The sequence below is a fragment of the Pipra filicauda genome, unplaced genomic scaffold (genome assembly GCF_003945595.2).
Source record: "Pipra filicauda isolate LSUMZ 115617 unplaced genomic scaffold, ASM394559v2 scaffold347_size1265977_pilon, whole genome shotgun sequence".
Classification (NCBI taxonomy): domain Eukaryota; kingdom Metazoa; phylum Chordata; class Aves; order Passeriformes; family Pipridae; genus Pipra; species Pipra filicauda.
In genome coordinates this window covers 266,693-286,228 of record NW_024104473.1, presented here as the reverse complement: position 1 = coordinate 286,228, position 19,536 = coordinate 266,693, and the positions used below count along the sequence as shown (strand labels likewise).

Genomic DNA, 19,536 nt, shown 5'->3' with positions numbered 1-19,536 from the left:
CAGAAGGGGCCTGAGGTGACATTGGGTGCTGGGGGTGGTGAGTGACTGAGGCAGTACAAGATGCAGGATCCCCTGGGGTGTCTCCTTCCCACCTTCCCCACATTTCTTATCAGAGGTGAAGACGTAAGGGAGGAGGGTGGGTGGCCTCAAAGGTGCTCTTTGTAGGAGAGGGTCACACTGCACCAGCTCCTGCTCCCCCATCCCTGTTTTGATGGATCAGAGCCCTGCTCTGGTCCAGTGGTCACCTGCATCCCAAAGCAGTTTTCCCCTCTGGAGTATGCCAAGCACGAATGGAAACAGCTCTGGACTGTGCTTGCTGGGGAAAGGGAAGTGATAAGGGAGGTCAGATACACCAAGGCAGTGTTGTGCAACCCCAACACTGCACTTTCCCTGTAAAGCACCTTTAGCGTCTCCAGCATGGATAAGAGGAGCTGGATTCTCCAGGGATGGCACAGTGAAATCCCTTTTCACCGGTGACCAAAGGGGAAAAAATTGCTGCATTTGGATGATAGGCATGTCTTGAGAGAATTTAATGCTGTTGGTAATGCCCTGTAATCCTCCATTTAATCTTGAGTGGCAAACCAACTGAAGAACTGTTTCATACTAAATAGTGCTGAAGGAAATCACGAGCAGAGGAGCCCACAAAAGTAATGTTTTCAATTTATTTATATAAACAATTGCATTTTAGCAACATTGTTGTTGTCCTACAAAAATAAAGTGAAAAACTATTCACAGAATTTTCAATAAATAATCTCAAACATACACGTTTATCACGAGCAAGTTGAACCCAGCCAAACCCAGCAGGCTGGGTCCCATCACAGACAGTGACAGTCGAAATGTGGCTGCAGAGTACAAAATGCAGAGTGAACAGGATTCCTTGCTGAAGCAGCTTGTAACTTAACTCCAGTGACATGCTCTGAGGACTTCCTCTTTGCCTACCCCAAAACAGCTAGATCTGTCCAGACTTGCCTCCCCTTGTGAGCCCAACACTTTTCCTCAGTTAACAGCAGAAGGGTGCTCCGAAGGGTGTTCCAAAGATGGAGCTCATTGACAGGTACATGGTGAACAAGAGTCCCAGCAGTTTTCACTCTTTAGCAAGTGCAGCACCGACCACCTTTGGGTACAAGGTGATTGAAGGTTTTTCCTTCTTCATGCTTCAAACAGAAAAAGGAAAACAAATGCCCTTCTTGCTCCCAAAGCATCCATACCAAAGACCAGCCCAAGTCAGTCCCTGGTATCGATGGCTGCAGGAGATCTTGGTTCAGCTGTTCATGGCAACGAGACCTACACAGCCAAAGGTCAGCACTGCCTCTACACAAATCAATGGAAACACAAGTCACAGACAAACTACACTATTGCCAGAGTCCTTACAGTGCACAAGCCTCTACAAGTGCGTGAGAGATTCAGATGAGACAGAAAACTCAAGTCCTTTTCCACAAGTAGTCAAGGAATTTTGGGCAGGGGCACAGAGTACCAGGTTGCTGCTCTATTCCAGTCTGAAGTGACATTTTCTTTTTCCCTATAGTTCCCCAGCTGTTTTTATGGGAAGATCATCTTCTACATTTCCTCTCTAGAAATTAAAAAAAGATACCCTTACATGCAAAGTCTGAAGTGCTGGTACAAGATCCTGTGTAACTTAAGTGCCCAGATGAGACTAGATATTTTAGTGCTGGATCAGGACAAATATGAGTTTTTGTACTAGCCAGTTTTAATGAAGTTTAAGCCAATTACTTAAAATGCCTCTGTTTATAAATTATAAATAAAACATTATCCCTCCTCCCCCCAGTAAGTAGAACTACAAATTGCATGTACAACTTGTGTACACAGACATAAGCCTTTCAAGGCTCTGTGCCTTAAAGTGCTGCTAAATCTACTCTGTGTTCTGCTTTCTGTGTGTTTGCACAACTGCTCAGCTTTCACTGCTCCCCAATAATCCCCCTGTTTTGGGAACACAAAGCTAAACCAGAGCCACAGCCTAACTACAGCTACACTGTCCTTCTGTCCTCGGAGGGACAGACATCAAATTATCAAGTAAACCAGAGAACTACAGCTATGAAAAGAATACCAGTACCTTGGGCTAAGTTTAAGACCTCCCCAAAGTTACACAATAAAAACAGCTGTATTCCAACACAAGCAGCCTTGTATTGCAGCCTGAGAGTCAGTTATTGCTAAGCTCAGTACCTCATTCTCACCCCCTCACACAACTAATACTTCTGTGACACACGCTTCAAAAAGAAGTAGAAGCCAAGAAAAGCTCTATTTTCTTTAAAAAATTAAATAATAAAAAAGTATTTAAAAATAGTTAGTTTCATGTAAATCCAGAAGTGGATTTACACATAAGGAACCTATAAATTATGATACAAAGTGCCTTATCAGCAATGAAGGAGAGGTAGTATCAATGACAAATGCAATGCATTTTCTGACCTTTCATAAATAAGTGAGTCTCAAGTATATGTATTTTTTCATTAATCTTTGAGTTCTCATACTGAATTCATAATCTCTTCTGGCAGTTTTCATTAAGTCAGATTTTTCTTGTTCTTTTAGGCCAACAGCTGTTTTCAAGTTTAAGCTGCTGAGACAAAAACTTGCTTTTGTAGTGTTACGTGACCTATGAAAACCACCAGACAAAGCAGACAAAGCCACCACCCCCCCGCTTCATCAAGTATTAAAACAACATAAAAAAAAAAAAAAGAGTTGGAACCTTTGTCCACTTTGGAATACATAGTTCTGTTACAGAAGATTTTAAACAAGGGATTCACCACTGTCCAGCTCATACAGAGAAAATCCCTTTTTGTAAATGGAAGCCTTACCTGAGTAAGGAATCTAAGGCAACCCCCACAATGAAGATGCTCAAGTGTTTTTTTTTTCCTAGTTTTTAAATACTAAGCCATAAATAGAATAAATAACACAGTTAAATAAATAAATAGGTGGGTTTCTACAACTCAGCAGAGCGCTCTTTCAGCAGTAGTGTGGGGTTGATATCTTCCATGGCTGTTTTTGAGGTACTAACGTTAATGGTCGCCTCTGTGGGTTCAGGACTTAGGATGTGGAAGGCAGTGAAGGGACAGCCCTTGACATTGTTGCAGATGAGCTTTTGCAAGGAGGCAGTGTTGATGATGTCAAAGCCCACTTTGCCACCGAAGGTGCTGGGCTTCCAGTACTCAGGGGAGCAGATGGCATTGCCCATCAGTCCCTTCAGGGAGAACGGGGCTCCCATCTCCACCATGGTTTCTCCAAAGATGGCACCTGGGCGTGGCTTTTCCACCAGAAGGCCTGGGTACAGCTCCATGGCATCAATGTCTCCATACAGCTCCTCCAGCTCAGCTGCCATTTCCTTTTCTCCTGTAACGAGTAAAAACCATTAGTGGAAAAATCCTACTTTACTCACAAGACTATCCTGCTCGAGTCCAGCAATAATATTGTAGGACTCTGTGAGCCTTTTAAGGAAGTGGCCCTCATTTGCTCTGAAGGATGAGAACTGTTACCTGTAAGTTCTTCAAAGGATCTGAATGGTTTCAGCATGAAGCGTTTCCTGTACTCGTTCAAGGACTGGTATCTCATTTGCCTGCTCTGGTCAATTGAAGCCTTGGCCACTTTCTGTACTGCAGCAGGAACGTTCTTCCCACCAGCAACCTGGTTAATCAAGATGAAAAGTAGTAAGATCTTCTGATAAGAGTCATGAGGAAGCTGTGCCTTTACAGTCTGTGATTAGTTTTAAATAGCTTTATTCTATTCCCTTGTCCCACGCCCAGCTTATGCCTCTCTTGGTTCACCGGCAACTTGAGGAGGTACCTACCCTGCCAGCACTTTGCTTGGAGAAAGATTTCACCATGTGGGAAAGGCCGTGCTCCAGCATGATGGAGTTGTTGTAGAGGAACTGCTGGAAAGTGTACTCCTGGTCATGGATCTGGAAGGTGTCGGGCAGCAGCGGGTGCCAGTGGTACAGGGTGTTGAACTCGGCTGCGATCCGGTTCTGGTACTGGAACCGCTGGTTGAACAGCAGCTCGGGGTCAAACTTGAGCTTGAAGTGGTACCCACTCAAGTGCTGCACATAGTCCTCAATGACAATCTTGATTGTCTCTCCTGTGGGACAAAGACACAGCAGAGAATATTGGCACTGGTTCCCTGAGAAAGTTTAGGCGGTGGAGAAAACACCCTTTCTGAATTGTTCTAAAAAATGCTGTATTGATCAGGACAACAAACACTTCAACATTCTGTAATCTCTTCTAGAAAGCAATTCATCTATTTTATGTGACTAAGGGGTGGAACAGTACTTAAAATCCCAGGAGCTTTTGGCTGTGGTAGTGCTTGCTTTCCCACTCCCACCCAAGATGCAGTTCCTTGTACCCTCCCCAGAACAGCACACAGCAGTATCTACACTGTGTTCAGTCACAGGATAGAGGGAGGGGATAATGAAGAAAGTTGATGTCTGAAAGCAAATCTCAGCTTCTGAGCCACATCATACAACTGTCCTGGTTTACAGTTTCAGTTTGGGCAAGGTCTTTTCAAGCTTGGAGTACATCACCTCTCACATAGGATGAAATACCACTGAGCAGACAATTAGATAAGAGAAATATGTGGAGTTATGTTTTACATAACCTCCTGAACTTTAGACTTAATCACAGCCTTTCTTTTAAAGCATACCTGAACTGACTCAACCCTAGGGGGGAAAAACCCAGATCTGAGAGCCTGAGGTCATGTAGCCTCACACGCTTTCTCTGAGAAAGGAACCTTCATTTACTGCCTTTTCACTGCTTTCAGTTCTGCTTCCCTTAGATAAGGGAATCGAGTATCCCTTAGCTCAGTTTTCTTCAGTTTTGTCTTCAGCAGAGCTGGGGGAAGCTGTACCTCAGCACAGCCCCGGTGACGGGCCGTGAGGGCACCGCTCACACGCCAGTTGATGCAACAGCTTCCCTCTTACTCCACCTCAGAGAGGAGGCTCAGCTGCACGTAGGTGAGGTGACACCCACCTATCAAGATGAGCCTCGTGGTTTGGAAGAGCTGCTCGTCGTCCCACTCGGGGTGCTCCCGTTTGAGGACGTCGCAGACGCGGTTGTGCTCCCGCAGCCAGATCGTGGCGTACATCATCAGGCCTGGCACCAGCCCGAACACCTCCTGCCCCACCGAGAACCGCAGGTGCTCCGGCACGTGCGGGGGGTACAGCATCTCCGCCTGGGTGTCCTTCACTGTCGGGGGGTACATTTCTCCATCGATCATCTGCCAGGGAGGGAGGAGGAATAAAACAAGAGGTGTGAGCTATGACGCTCAGGAGTTAAGCTGCGCTCTGTTCGCACTGACTTTAGTCTTGCGCTTTAGATCAACCACGCGCGGAGCACTAATTTAGAAAATACGTCATCCAACAAAAAGGCAAGAATTTTGAGGTCTGACATACCTGGTATTTTAGCTTTCCATCCTTTCGGAGTCTCAGTTTAAGTTGCCTCTCCAGAGTCTCTCCATAAATGTGGTTCAAGTCAACCTAAAAAAGAAAAGCATTTGGAACATGAAGCCAACCTGCATTTTTTGCTATTTTAGGATAGGTCCCACTTCTATGGATGCCAATAGGAGTTCACCCCCTAGATGTTTACCTTTTAATTATATTGCTGCTACCTTATAAGTATCAACCACTGATACTTAAGATGAAGCCAAATTATTTCCTGGCAACTGGAGCCATCTCTGCGTAAGAGGGGGTTGTGAAATTGCCAATTTAAAAGGACTCTGTTTAAAGTGTCAGCAACTTTCTATTATGCAGACAGCTCTCTGTATATACAGACACAGTTTACAGCTTTGGTGTAGATATACAAATTACCCTTACAGTGAAGAACTTTGTCTAAAGGCTGCCTGTTTTTTAGGTGAAGATCCTAAATCCAAGTCTGCTTCTGAAGTTATTTTTAAATTAAGCCTACTAGCAGTACACAAGATGCCTTAGGGCTGGATATAGCTCTTTGGAAGTGACAGAGTCCAGGGAAGTTTTGGATACTCATTAGCTTTAGGTGAAAGCAGATCGTTGGGAATAATAAGAGTCATCACTGGGCAGGTACTTTAAACAGAACCACTTGCACAAAGCACGCGGTTCTGACCCGGGAAGAGATGCTACGGAGTGCTGGGACCTGGCCTAAGGAGAAGTTCTAGGAGGGACAATCCCATGGGTTTGTGTGCACAGGTGTTTGTGTGCCCTGGCAACCTGCAGGATGCCATTCCAGCTGCTCAGTGGCTCCTGAGCACCAGGAGCTGTGTTAGTTGCAGAGCTGTGACGTACCCCGTGGCCGAGGCCTTTGGTGAAGCCGGGTCCCTTCTTGTGGTCTGTCTTGAAGAACTGGTGAGTGAAGTGCTGGGCAAAGAATGTGAACATCACATTTGTGCCTTGTGGGTCAGGAATAAACTTTCTCCTTAGCAAAAACTTCTCCACAATCAGCTTCGAGTCTGGGAGCTCCTTCTTACCTGTGAGAAAGAGTGAGATATTCAAGACAACTCTTCATGTCATACTTACTTTTGTTCCTAACAAAAAGGCTTAAGACTTGCAATGTAATAGTGAAGGACAGCAGCATAGAAATAAGGGGAATATCTGCTTTTCTACGCTCACTTTGTTGATTTTATTAGAAACTTTTAAGTTCCCTGCTTTTAGCATGCAACTCAGTAATGAGAACCAGAAGAATTATCTTTTAGGTCTTCACACAATGTATCCAAAACATGGCTATTCTTCAAGTCCCCTACACTGAAAAAAGTTACAGACAAGGAAGTCTTATAGGAATTTCTACTTATCCTCTTAGAAAATACTAAAAGTGAACATTATGCATCTGGTTTATTCCTTACCTTTAACACCCATCGGTGTTGGACAGTCAAGTCCTACAGGTGGAAGGGATCTTGTGTAGTAGGAAAGATTGGAATAAGCTTCCCAGCTTTTATAACTATAATCAGTATTGTAAGTTGGTGGGCTGTCAATCAAGTGTGATCTTGCTGAAAGACAAAGAAGTGTTTGATTACTTTCAACCGTACATTTTAGTCTCAAAAAGTAAATCACAAAGCCAGATCTTTTCCATGTACTTGGCAGCAGTTGTAAATTCCACAAGTATCGGGCACTGATGTTAAATAGGATTACAGTTACTGAGTAACAGGACTGGGTCCTGGCTTATCAGCTGGATCGCACTACTAACATGAACAATTTGGAGCAAAGTTTATGCTGGCAAAATCCTGGATTCTAGCAGAAATTAGAGCAAACTGCACTTTAGCATGTTTCATACAGGTCTGCATCATGCAGAAATCTGGAGTTTTGGGTTGTGTTTTAACCCTAGTGCAATTTAGGCTGTTTATTTTATATACAGACTAATGGAGAGCAATATTCTAGAGTCCCATGAGTTAATTCTGCCAGTTTTAGGAGGATTGGTAGAGAGCATTCATACTTACACGTTAGCACGTATCTCATAATAGCATCCCGCAGGAAGGGAATGTTGTTGATGATATTCCAGACTCCTTGGAAGTGCGTGAGGATGTAGTGGACAGTGTTTGGTGATGGTTTCAGTGTTAGCCTGAGCCACGTGAAGAATTCCGCTGCGAGCAACAACGGAAAGGTTATTACAAACCAGCCATTGAGAGCAATCTGCAGTGCTGGACTGGGCTTATCAATTTAACTCCCGCGAAGGGAGATTTAAGGTACTCACGTGTCGTGCAGTTTTCCCCGTAGAAGCCCGTCCTCGTGCAGTCGCACTGGTAGCGATCCGGTCCCGTCGTCATGCAGACCCCTCTGTTCTGGCAGGGGTGGGAGCAGCAGGGGTTGGCTGCAAGGGAACCAGAGCTCCATTAGCATCGCACGCGGCCACACCGGTATTCCCGGGCTTTACACACGGAAGGAGAGCGCCCTGGAGCGTAGTGCTTATCGAGGAGGCGTCAGAGGGAGCATCCATCCGCAGCAGCCTTCGGGCTACCAGGGAACAGCTTTTAAAGCGCAGGAATTCGCCTCCGCTTGCTGACGGCAATAAATCCCCCCCGGGAAGGGGGATGACCCCTCACAGCCCAACGGGGGCCTGCCACCCCTAGATCAGACATTAGAGCGATCACAAGAGAGCAAGAAACACAAAAAGGAAAAGCAGTGAATTAATCCACAGCGCGGCCGTAACGCGGAGCAGGGCGGTGCCGGCGGGACTCACCGGCGTGGCCGGCGGCCAGCAGCGCGGCCAGGAGGGCGCAGGGCAGCAGCAGCATGGCCGTGTGCGGGGCTGTGAGCGGGCTGGGCTCGGCTCGGCTCGGCGGGGGCTCGGCAGCGCCGCGATCCAGTGCCGGTCCCAGGTGCGCCGCGGTGTATTTATGCCGAGCCGCGGCTCTGAGTCACCCCCCGCCCGCCCATCCGGAAACTGCCATCACGGAACGAAAGCTTTCACCGCGCCCGATCGAGCCTCGGCCGCTGCCGCGCCACCGCCACCGCGGCCGCCGTGAGGGAACGCCGTGAGGGGCGGGAGGAGGCGCCTGGCGGGGGCGGCCCGCCGGCCCCCTCAGGGCAGGGAGGTGCGGGCAGCTCGGGGGCGCCGGGCGGCTGCCGCCCCTCAGGGCTCACAGCGCCCCGAGTTCGCCCCGCACTGTTCACACTCAGGGCTCACAGCCCCCCGAGTTCACACTCAGGGCTCACAGCCCCCCGAGTTCACACTCAGTGCTCACAGCCCCCCGTGTTCGCACCCCAGTGTTCACACATCCCCTGTTCTCAGCCCCCCCATGTTTCAGCCCCCCGGATTTCACCCCCCCCATGTTCATACTCCCATTGTTCACACTCCCCTCTCTCAGCCCCTACCATGTTTCAGACCTCCCCATATTTCAGCCCCCCATGTTTCGGCTTCCCATGTTTCAGCCCCCCCCTTTTTCAACCCCTATGTTTCAGCCCCCCTCGTGTTTCAGCTCCCCAGATTTCAGCCCCCCAGATTTCAGGTCCCTGTATTTCAACCCCCCCATTTTTCAACCCCCCATATTTCAGCTCGCAGTGTTTCAACCCCCCATGTTTCAACCCCCGGGTTTCAGCTCCCCCCAGATTTCAGCCCCCCAGATTTCAACCCCACGTGTCTCAGCCCCCCAGATTTCAGCCTCCTACGTTTCAGCTCCCCAGATTTCAGACCCTCCATGTTTCAGTTCCCCCTTTTTCACCTTCCCATGTTTCAGAGCCCCCTTTCTCAGACTGCTCCCCTTTTTCAGACACCCCCCCGTTTTTCAGACCCCCCAAACTGCTTCTTTTCCAAGGGATACTTTAAAACCTCTGGAGTAAATGCGCTTTTCCGACTGCAAAAGTGCTGTGAACACTGTGACTGCAGAGACTAAACGGGCACCACCACAATGCCACTGATTTTGCCCCCTTACCCCATTCACCCTCAAGCTCTTGGGAATGTGGGGTTCAGCTTATTAATGATTTAATTTTAATATGCTCATTAACCAGACGGGCACAGGGTCACACACACTGCAGAGCACTCTTGCTGCAGAGAACATGAATATTGAAGGCATTTAGTTTTATTTCTATATATTTGTGCTTCTGACGAGAGCAAATCCCGTTATCTGGCATTTTTGAAGCAACCAGTGATTTTCCACAGCGCTTTTCCTTTAAAACACCCCCCCCCAGTCCACAGAGTCATCCTGTAAACAAATTTTTCCCCATTTCCCTCGAGTGCCGCAGAGCTTTTACCACTTGAGGATGCTCTATCTTTTGGTCATAATAATTTGTTACTAATTAGTAAGCTCTACTACTATTTTTAATCTCTGTTGCGTGTGTAAAATTATGAAACCAGGAGGATGTCATGCCGTTGTGCAACTCTGCAGTGTGGAGCTGAGGGCTGCCATCCTCCCATCCCTCACACTTTCGCCCTCTAGGTCAGCATTAAACACAACTCCCCCCCCTCCCCCCCCCTTACTCCTTTAATTAAGATACCTTGTGAGGTTCGAAGCTGGTGGTGTTTAAATTGCAAAGTGGTGACTTGACAGAAAGTGGATTCGGGCCAGTTTAAACGAAATCTTATTTTTGATCCTGAAGAATTTTATTGTGGTCAAGTGAATAATTTGTGAGCATCAGCAGTGGCACATCCTGCTTGTTTTAGGGAATGTTGCACTAAAGGCTATGATCACATTATTCTTATGGCATAGGAAAAGGCACATGTTATTTACTGATATATTTATATATTTGCATGCATAAACCACTGGCCATGGTCACACACTTGAAGCAGAGGATGGCTCTTGGCAGCCTGATCCTGTGGGTTGTGGCTGTGTTCGTGTCTTGCTCAGCCTTACCAAGTTTGAAAGGGTGATGTTTTGTTCCTGCATTCCAAGGTGTCATAAGCCAAATGGATTAATTATGGCATTCTGGTGACGTCCAGTGGGTCAGGGTACAGTGCATGGTACACACCATGCCATAGATCAAGGGTCTGGCTTTGTACATTTTATATGTCCATCTTACACTGATTTTATTCCATCTCACAGAGCTTTTCTTGATGATGTTAGATAATAAAACTGTACTGAAAACACTAGGTGAGTGAGATATATTACATTTTAATAAGGTGCATAGGAAAATGTAAATCCAGAAAATGTTTCTAGGGTGTAGAACCAGCAACCTTGAGGGGAGAACTGAACTAATTGTGTGCAGCCAGAGAATTACTCCTAAAATGACAATGCAAAGGTAACTGTGCTAGGATTTGGAGGACCTTGGAAATACAGAGAGCTGATAATTGTAATCGATAATTGTAATTAACCAATGTGTAAGCCAAGAAACAGGGCAGAACTTCAGAGAGGGCATTTCTCCTTGGGAAGCAGCATTTTCTGCAGCTGGAAAACCTGTCAGCACAGTCCACCTCCACCTGACCCTGCACACGGTGCGACATGAGCTCTTTTCAGTCTGATTTTGCCTGGGGAAAGTCTCTTGTGTGCCTGCCAGCTGCAGTACAGCTGAGGGGATTCTTCAGCTTTCCAAGATGATGGAAAAGCAGGGAGATAGGATAGTGCTGTTTTTCTGAAGGCACCCCCACCTGTTGCCTTGGGGTTGTGTCTACTAAAGAACTGTTTATACGTTGCAACGGGATTTTTTTCTTAAAAAAATAAAATAATCTGCTGTGGCAGGTTCACCACCAGGTGGAGATTTTATGCATCAACGAAGTGCTCTTTTGGTTTCTAGCATATAAATCTTCTTTGCCAAAAATGAGTATTTTTGTTCCTGCCCCTCGAGGTCCCCTTTGGTGCAGGTGAAAGCAGCCTGTGGAACACAGAACCTCCGTCACCCTCAGCACTTTTGCATTCGCTGACGTTGCTGGAGGAAACAATTCCCCGAAGCTGTTCCTGTTTCTATTTCAGGTTTAACTGCATGTGAAAGGCTACATAAATTCACACCTCTTCTAAGGCAAGGGGTCAGGACAGAAGAATCCAATGAAAGGACTGACATGCTCCAGTAATGCCACCAAAAGAAGGGGACGCAGAACGGCAGCAGTGAAAATGTTGTCCCCCAGCACTGGTGCTGCTCCATTTTGCACTGAGTCATGAAAACCCAGGTTTACAAGCACTGAATTTATCCTCAAGCCTTTTTAACATCTTTCAAGTGTTTCCCCTTCCTTTGTGACTGTGGCAGTCTCATCATATTTTATAGTGCAGTAGTTTCCTGGCAGGAGAACCAGTTCTATTTCTTCAGTCTGTGCTTTTCCCCTGCTCTCTTATTGCAAAAGGAGCTCAATCTGAAGTTTGCTATCAGCATTTTGACACGTTGCACCCAAAGCAAACACACTCCAAGGCTGATGGGTGCAGAGATATCAGAACAATTCTGGGTGTTCCAAAATATTCGGGAAAATAGAAGGACCTTTGGAGGAAGTTGATGTCTTTAAGCTCCTGTTTCTGCCTTCTGCTAATCAGGAACGTGTTAACAGAAGTGTTTGGTTATGTAGTGTTTTGAGCTTTCGTGTGGTCATCCACTGGTTTGGCTGATCAGGCAACTGGGCTGCACTTCTCTGTCTCTTCATTCCATGTCCTCCTGGAATGCTGTGGTCACTGGGGTCCTGCTTTCACTGGCACCCCTGGGTTGTGCTGGACACAAAAGTACTCATTATCTACTTTTAAACCAAGGGAGGTTTACTTATTTTCCAGGAATATCGCAGCAAAAAGGTACCTCATTTGTGGAGTTTCCAGACCACTGCAATTTTGGAATTGTCTGGAAAACTAAAGGAATCTGTTCCAGGCAAAAATATGTATGAATACAGAGGGTGAGAGAGCTGGGAGCTGGACTGGGAAAACTACCATGGACAGTGGTAAGGAATGCTTGTGCACGGGCTGGGGCTGCCTGCACACACGTGGTCAAGGGAGACAGGGAGCAGGATGGTGAGGTGGGAGCTCAGTTCAGTGGGGTAACTGTGAACATTGATCATTGCATATCAAAATGGGAGTGTACCTTTTTATCCAAATCAGTTTGGACTGGGTTGTTTGTTGTGTTTTTGTTTTTTTGTTTTTGGTTTTGTTTGTTTGTTTGTTTTTGTTTGGGTTTTTGTTTTTGTTTTTTTTTTGTGTTTTTTTTTTTTTCATCCTGGAATTAAAAGAAAAAAAACATAAAAAAAAAATAGGCAGATGGCACAAAAAAGCTATGGCTGATTTAGGCAAGACCTGAGCAAATTTGAACCCCAATTTTTCCCCCCTTTTCAAAGAAGCTTCCCTTTGCACTGCAGCTGCTGAAAAAGGCACATAAATACACAGCTTGTGTTTTATTGGCAAGCCAGTAAGAGTTTCGAGGAATGCTTTCCAATATGAAACACTGTATTTTTGTAGAGAAAACCCAGTTCAACGAACTCTTTCCATGCTTCTGTTTTTAATAAAGTCTCCGAGTTCTTGCTTTAATCCTCTGACATTCTTGACAGATTCAGTTATGAGCCAAGGGTTGGGTACCAATCCAGTACCCAAAGGGAGCCCACAAGGAAGATGGAGAGAAATCATTTACCAGGGCATGGAGTTACAGGATAAGGGGAAATGGCTTTAAGATGAAGGAGGGTAGATTTAGATTAGCTATTGGGAAGGAATTGTTGGCTGGGAGGGTGGGGAGGCCCTGGCACAGGTTGCCCAGAGAAGCTGTGGCTGCCCCTGGATCCCTGGAAGTGTCCAAGGCCAGGTTGGACAGGGCTTGGAGCAACCTGGGCTGGTGGAAGGTGTCCCTGCCCAGGGCAGGGGGTGGGATGAGATGAGCTTTAAGGTGCCTTCCAACCTCAACCGTTCTGTGATTCTATGAATGAAACTAAAGGCAAAAGAGTGACTTTACAACAGATGTACCTGTTGAGATGAGATGTGAAATGAGACACCTGTGCAGTGCTGTGTGGTGAGCAGGTTTCTCCCAGGCAGGTCTGTTTGCTTTGCAAATCCTTTGCCAGATCCCTGTATTATATCATGACTACAGGGCATCTGCACACTGTTGATATGTGGTAAACATCAATTTAATTCCAAACCAGAGAGGAAAAGAACACAAGAGTTGCTTCTTTTTACTCAGCTGAAGTGATCCAAACTAAGGCTGAGCTCTTTCCTTGGGAGGTGGCTGGAGGTATTTTAAATGAAGATGGATGGATGAAGCACCCGCAGAAATGGCTTCCAGAACTGGGGTCTGTTTTTCAGATGAAATGTGTTAGACAAGTTTATTCTTTTCCTCATTTGCACTCTCTGTAGTCACAAATTCAGTCTTGCCTGACCAGTTCCTGACAAACAAGCCCTAAATGACTTGAACTCAGCTCAAAGCACTCTAGGACGAGCTTTTTCCAAGGAGTGAGGATGAATGGAGTATGAAGCACAACATTTTTATCCCACATGGTAGTTCGAGGCAGAGGCTGACTGAAAATTTCATCCTAGCTATGATCTGTCCCTTTGGGTTTTTTTTAGGTCACAAGACTTTTAAATCCTTTTTATGGTGAATTTGAAGGAAAAGGCCATAAACGTAAGCTGTTCTATAAACATAAGCTTTTGGCAGCCACTCTCCGGAGAAAATCTGGGGATTTTTTTTTAATTTCTAATAATTTTTAGAGACCTTTTTTTGGATACACTCATCTCTGGGTGTATTTTTTCCCCAATTTAAACTGTACCTACTAGAATGGAAAATACTTTTCATTGTTCCTTGAATGAAGAAAACCAAATTTCCTTTATTGGCAATTGTTATTGGCAGTTGTTACCAAACCTAAACCGTGAACTTATTGTGATCCTGGGACGTTTTAGCAGAGCCCCTGTTTTTTTCCCCACGCAGTCTCCATATGCTTTGTATTTCCCACGTAGACATTTGATCACAGTTCCAAAATACGTCAGGAGATTTTGTAACTCCCTTCCATAAAGGAGTGTCAGCTGACATTTTATCTGCTTTTTGTCACTGTCTGTAACTCATAGGAGGGTAATTGCTCCTGCTACACCATTTATAGAAAGGGGTCGTATATCAAAATACTATTTCTGTGGGGACCCCCCACAGAAAATCCCTCCTTGGAGACATTTCTAAATATTACATTCCATACTGCAGAGGCTGGAATTTTCTTTTAATGACTTCCTGCTAAACTTTCAGTGAAATCTGTCATCCAGCCTCACGCTCTTTTGTTGTGCAGCTCAAAGCTGCAAATACAATTGTTTGTATTTCTCCATCGCTTTGTGGACATTAAACTGGATAAAGGAAACTGAAGTAGGTTTTACTGAGTAGAAAATTACTTTCTTACATAAAACACATCCTTGGGTACTAAGGTTTATTTAGTTTTATGCATTAAACCCTTTTCTTGTTTGTTTTACAGAAAGTAAACATTATTTCTTGCAAATAAGATTTTTTTTTTCTTTCGACAAGAGCATTTACCAGATCAATTTACAGTTGTTCCATACAGTGACCTCTGCTTTGCAGGGTTTTGTAAAGTTTCTGAGAATCCAGAGTTCCATACAATCACTGAATCACAGAATTGTTTGGGTTTGAAGGGACCTTAAAGCTCATCTTATTCCACCCCCTGCCATGGGCAGGGACACCTTCCACTAGCCCAGTCCAACCTGGCCTTGAACACTTCCAGGGATGGGGCATTGATCCATAGGATCTCTCCACCCTCACAGGGAAGAATTCCTTCCCAGTATCCCATCTAACCCTGCCCTCTGGCAGTGGGAAGCCATTCCCCCTTGTCCTGTTCCTCCATTCCCTAGCCCAAAGCCCCTCTCCAGCTCTCCTGGAGCCCCTTTAGTCATTGGAAGGTGCATTATTGACTCCTTGGAATACTTTGAGAAGGAGGAAGCTCCACTCTGCAGTTATTTGCTATGAGCCTTCCCTCAGTGCCCCAGAGAAGGTCCATCCTTCACTGGGGACTAGCTGTGGGTTAAAATACTGACACAAAGACATTGAGCTCCTTAAAACCGAGTCCAGCTCTTCACAGTGGGGAGGCTGGAGGAGTCATCTGGTGTCAGCCAAAGAAAAATGTTCCATGACACAGATCCCATGGCAGCCCTTGGGGATGGACAGGGCCTGCACAAATTACAGTTGCAGCTACACCAGGGTGGGGATGTTCCTGGAGCAGGTCGTGCCCAGTGCAGGCTACCCAAACTCCTAAGTCTCCATTCGAGTCATCTCCATTTCCACAATGAAATCAGGAGTGTTTTCCAGTGTTTTTGTAATGGCTTGTCACCTTGCCTCACTTCCAACATACCTTACAGTTAAAAAAATAGGAAGAAATTAAGAAATAAAAGGAATGAAGTGATATTAGATGAGCTGGTTACTGGGGAGGGAAAAGGACACAGAGAGTCAATTAAAACTTGTCCCATAATCCTTTTCCTTAACAGGCCTCTAGAAACTCAAATTATTTGTAGTTACCAGTGGGAATTGAAGACACTTTAGGAAATACTGTGAGTTAAACTACTTAGGTCAGAATACGAGTTTAATCCAGAAAGATTTCGCCAAGACAATAAACATCTCAGGAGAAAGAATCTGGAGAAACTCCCACTTTCTTTAAAGTGAAATTAGATGATTGGGAAGGAGACATCACATCATGTTATGTCTTGTCAAGACCTATGACTCTAAGCATAGGCACATCGTTTAGAAATTGTTCAAATGCATCTCTGCTTTTTGAGACAGTCAATTATGTAATGGCATAAGAACCTGACTGGTTTGCTGGGCTTAAAATCCAGCCTCCGAGGGAAACTGTGCCATGGGGATACTCATCAGGAGATAAAGTCTCGCTGGTTTTGATTTCTTTTCCTTAGAATTTTCAGTGAGGGAAAATGTATAATGATAAATAGAAAAATAGAAAATAATTAAGGAGATACAAACCCTGCAGTGGGTGTAAGAGATCAGGCCCACATCCCAGCTGATTTAGGATCTGCCAGGGAAAACATGTGATGTTTCCTTTTGGAGCTGGAGCCGTGTTAGTGCTTTCATCCCGTGTCAGGAACGTCATCCACTTATCATTTCCATTTGTGTGTGTGAGGGAACCAGAACCCAGCCAGCTGCACTCCTGCAGAGACCACGTGTCTGCAGGAACACCCTTTCCAAAGAGAAAAACTGGGGAGTAGAATCACAGAATCACAGAATCATTACAGTTGGAAAAGACCTTGAAGATCATCAAGTCCAACCAGAATTCCCGAGAGGATGTGTTCTCAGAAAAGACTGTTTGCTCCAGGTACTGAATTGTCAGCACACAGGTTAAGGACTAACTCCTGTCGGGCTGAATTACGGTTTGCACAAGCAACGTGTATGATTTTATGGTTCTTATTACTGTCCTCGTAATTCGTCCTTCATCAGGAATTTTGATGGTGTTTCTTTGTGGAGCAGTTATAAATTTGTTTTCATATTGACATGACTCTCTTCCTCTATTTTTCTGCTTATCCAGAGATGGCCTCCAAAATATTTTTGGATTTATTTCTCATCCTGACCCTCAGTGAAGATAAATCATACAAACCCAACCGAAAACATTTCAGCTTGTCTCGTTCAGTTGTTTCCGCCAGCTGTGGAAATTCTGTGCTGGTGCCACTCTGTGCCTCACTGTGTTCTCCTTATAGGCAGTTCATTAAGTAAATGAGGGCTTTGCAACATGTCCTGGCAGTGAGTGTTATTTTGGGGTTTCATTTCAGATGGCATTTTTCCTGGGATTGTTTGGAGAGAGTTGGCAGCAACCTGGGGCCAGTCAGCACCCGGCACTGGCTGGAGGCCAGGTTTGGGTGGAAATAGCAGGGTTTATGTCACCATTAGAGCTCTGTCTAGGCAGCTAATTTTGGGCTGGTGCTTCTTTGAGCCACCACCAGTTCCTCTGTGTGACGTTCCAGCCCATCACAAAGGCTCTCCCAACCTTGTGGTGCCCGAGTCAGTGGCTGGTGGTGGGGCTGGTGGGAATTGCCATTCCCTGCTGTCCCAGGGAGCTTTTCTTCTGTGCCTGAAGCTCCATGAGAGTTCCAGCTCTTCCTGGGGAGAAAACACCCGATGGTTTGCAGCCTTGCCTTTCCTCCTGACTCGATTTTGATGGGAAGGGCCAGAGCTCCCATCCAAACAGCTCCTCCCATACAAACAGACCACAGACACGACTCCTCCTCCCTCTCTCCCGCACTCAGTGAACTCGGATGATCCCAGGTCAGGCCCACGTGCAGCTCAGGGCGGCTGGGAATGGAAATGGGGATGTGGCAAGTGAGACCTTGTGACCTTCCATTCCCTGAACTCCTCTGAAGTGGCTGGAGCTCCTGCCCATACCCATTAAATAGGGGGAGTTCCACGCACGGCAGTTCTTAGGTGTTGCAACTCAGCTCGTGGGGATTTTCAATGTTTAGAGACTTTCCAGAGGGTAGGAAAGAGAAGTATTTACATGTAGAACATTTTTGTTATAGTTGACTGGTAAGAATGATTTGCCTCTTGCCCAAGGCTCCTTGTCCCTGCTGTTCAGCACTAATGAGTAAAGGCAGGACTGTAAGAAGTTTTGTATTATTGTCACACTCTGAGCAAAGCTTAACAGGGAAGAAAAATCCCCCAGAAAAGCAAAGCACAGCAGGAATCACCAGGTAATATCTTTTTCTGTGTGCTGCATCCACTGTGCATAAAATATTTTAATATCAGTTGATGTGTTACCTGCTCCCCAACAAGTCTCTGCAGCTCCATGGAGATTTATATTGCAGTGATTTGGACACTGTACAAGTCTTATCCTCAGGGTGGAATATTTTCATGATTGCCAATTACCTGCAAGTCCTCCTGAGCACAAGGCAATGTAAGATGGGTGTGAAATAAAGAACTTATGCATAACATCAGAATTTGGACAGTTAAATCTTCATGGTGAACAGGAGTGAAACAAGCCTGTTTGCAGAACTCTTCAGATCCAAAGGTTCCTTACACTGCTGTATAACAGTTACCTAACTTGGAACCAGCTCCTATGAAAAAAATCCCTACATGACTTTAGGCTTGCAGTCGTCAAAAATAGTGTTGATTGGGGTAATGTGTTTCATTTCATACCCTAAGGCTGTTTGCATTTCATCCAGGTGAACATTGCAAAACTTCCCCTTCCCAGGTGTTCTGATTCCAACTTCATTAGGAGGGTAATTTTAATTTTCCTCTTTCTAAGCTGTTCCTTTTTCCTCTGATGCTTAACCAAAATATTAATAAAGTTTTCACCTCCTGTGGGTTAAAAACTGGCTTTTCCACCTGGCATAACCATGTCCTTGTCTTAAGGTGAATCTTTTTCTCTTGCTTTGAATTTCACAGAGCCGTGTTTAACATCTTTTTAAATTACCAGTGTCTGGAATCAGTCCTGTTTTGGGGATGGAGTGCTCATCCCTGAGCTCTAATCCCAGCTGAGGTCAGACATGCATGAACAGGAGCACTGCTAGAGAGCATGTCTTTAAATATATTCATCCACGTTCATATCCAGGTCTGGAAGGATATATTTGAAGCTTGTGGCAAACAATGTATTCTATATTTGCATAATTTTTGTTTAAAATCCAGCACAATGTTTTTTCCTGAGTATACACAAAGGGCTTTGTTTGGACAAGAGCTGAAATTATTTCAGTCCAGCGTGGTGGAGGGACTCACCCCCCTGCCCTTTCCATGCATCTGTGGTAAATCACAAGTGTGGCTTCCCAGAGAGGTTTTAGGAGCCCAAATCATTTAGGTTGGGAAAGACCTCCAAGACCATCAAGTCCAATCTGTGCCCAATGCCCACCTTGTCACCCAGCCCAGAGCACTGAGTGCCACGGCCGGGCCTTCAGAAATAAAAGATAATAATTAACAAGAAGGTAGCCAAACTAACAGAAATAAATGGTCTGTTTAGTTACTCAATAAAGTGCCATTAGGCAAATTAAGATTACAAATTTGAATTGACGTGCATCCTGAAATAATCCACACACGTTCTGTGGCAGTGATTGCCACGGCTCTCGCTCTGTGTCCACACCACCTCCTTTTGTCCATATGACGTGACATGCTGTGGGAGCTGTGCCAGAGGGTTGTTTGCCTTCTCCTGTTCCAAGAACTTTTCTGCTCACTGAGGGTGTCACAAACCTCACCTCCTGAAAACTGGGGCTTAGGGTGAGATACCAGGTTACTCCTGTGCCACTGGGACAGTGTCTGCAGTTCAGAGACTGCACTCAGGAAAT

The 19,536-nt window shown here is 45.5% G+C and overlaps 1 protein-coding gene across 1 annotated transcript; it reads right to left on the bottom strand.

Moving 5' to 3' along the window:
- Window positions 1–701: 701 nt before the first annotated feature.
- On the bottom strand, window positions 702–8,336 carry PTGS2 (prostaglandin-endoperoxide synthase 2). Its single transcript, XM_027749415.2, has 10 exons — window positions 8,142–8,336; window positions 7,656–7,772; window positions 7,402–7,545; window positions 6,811–6,954; window positions 6,257–6,438; window positions 5,393–5,476; window positions 4,971–5,217; window positions 3,797–4,083; window positions 3,486–3,633; window positions 702–3,342 (listed from the first exon to the last, which is right to left on the bottom strand). The coding sequence occupies exons 1-10, from the start codon at window positions 8,194–8,196 to the stop codon at window positions 2,936–2,938; spliced, it is 1,815 nt and encodes a 604-aa protein (XP_027605216.1). The 5' UTR covers window positions 8,197–8,336; the 3' UTR covers window positions 702–2,935.
- Window positions 8,337–19,536: the final 11,200 nt, after the last annotated feature.

Bases quoted from the DNA above. Each gene is read 5' to 3' on its own strand.
- PTGS2 (XM_027749415.2), bottom strand. From the start codon at position 8,196: ATGCTGCTGCTGCCCTGCGCCCTCCTGGCCGCGCTGCTGGCCGCCGGC. The intron at 6,955-7,401 runs GTAAGTATGAAT...TTTGTCTTTCAG, and splicing joins TATGAGATACGTGCTAACGT to CAAGATCACACTTGATTGAC. The intron at 3,343-3,485 runs GTAACAGTTCTC...TACTCGTTACAG, and splicing joins ATCCTTTGAAGAACTTACAG to GAGAAAAGGAAATGGCAGCT.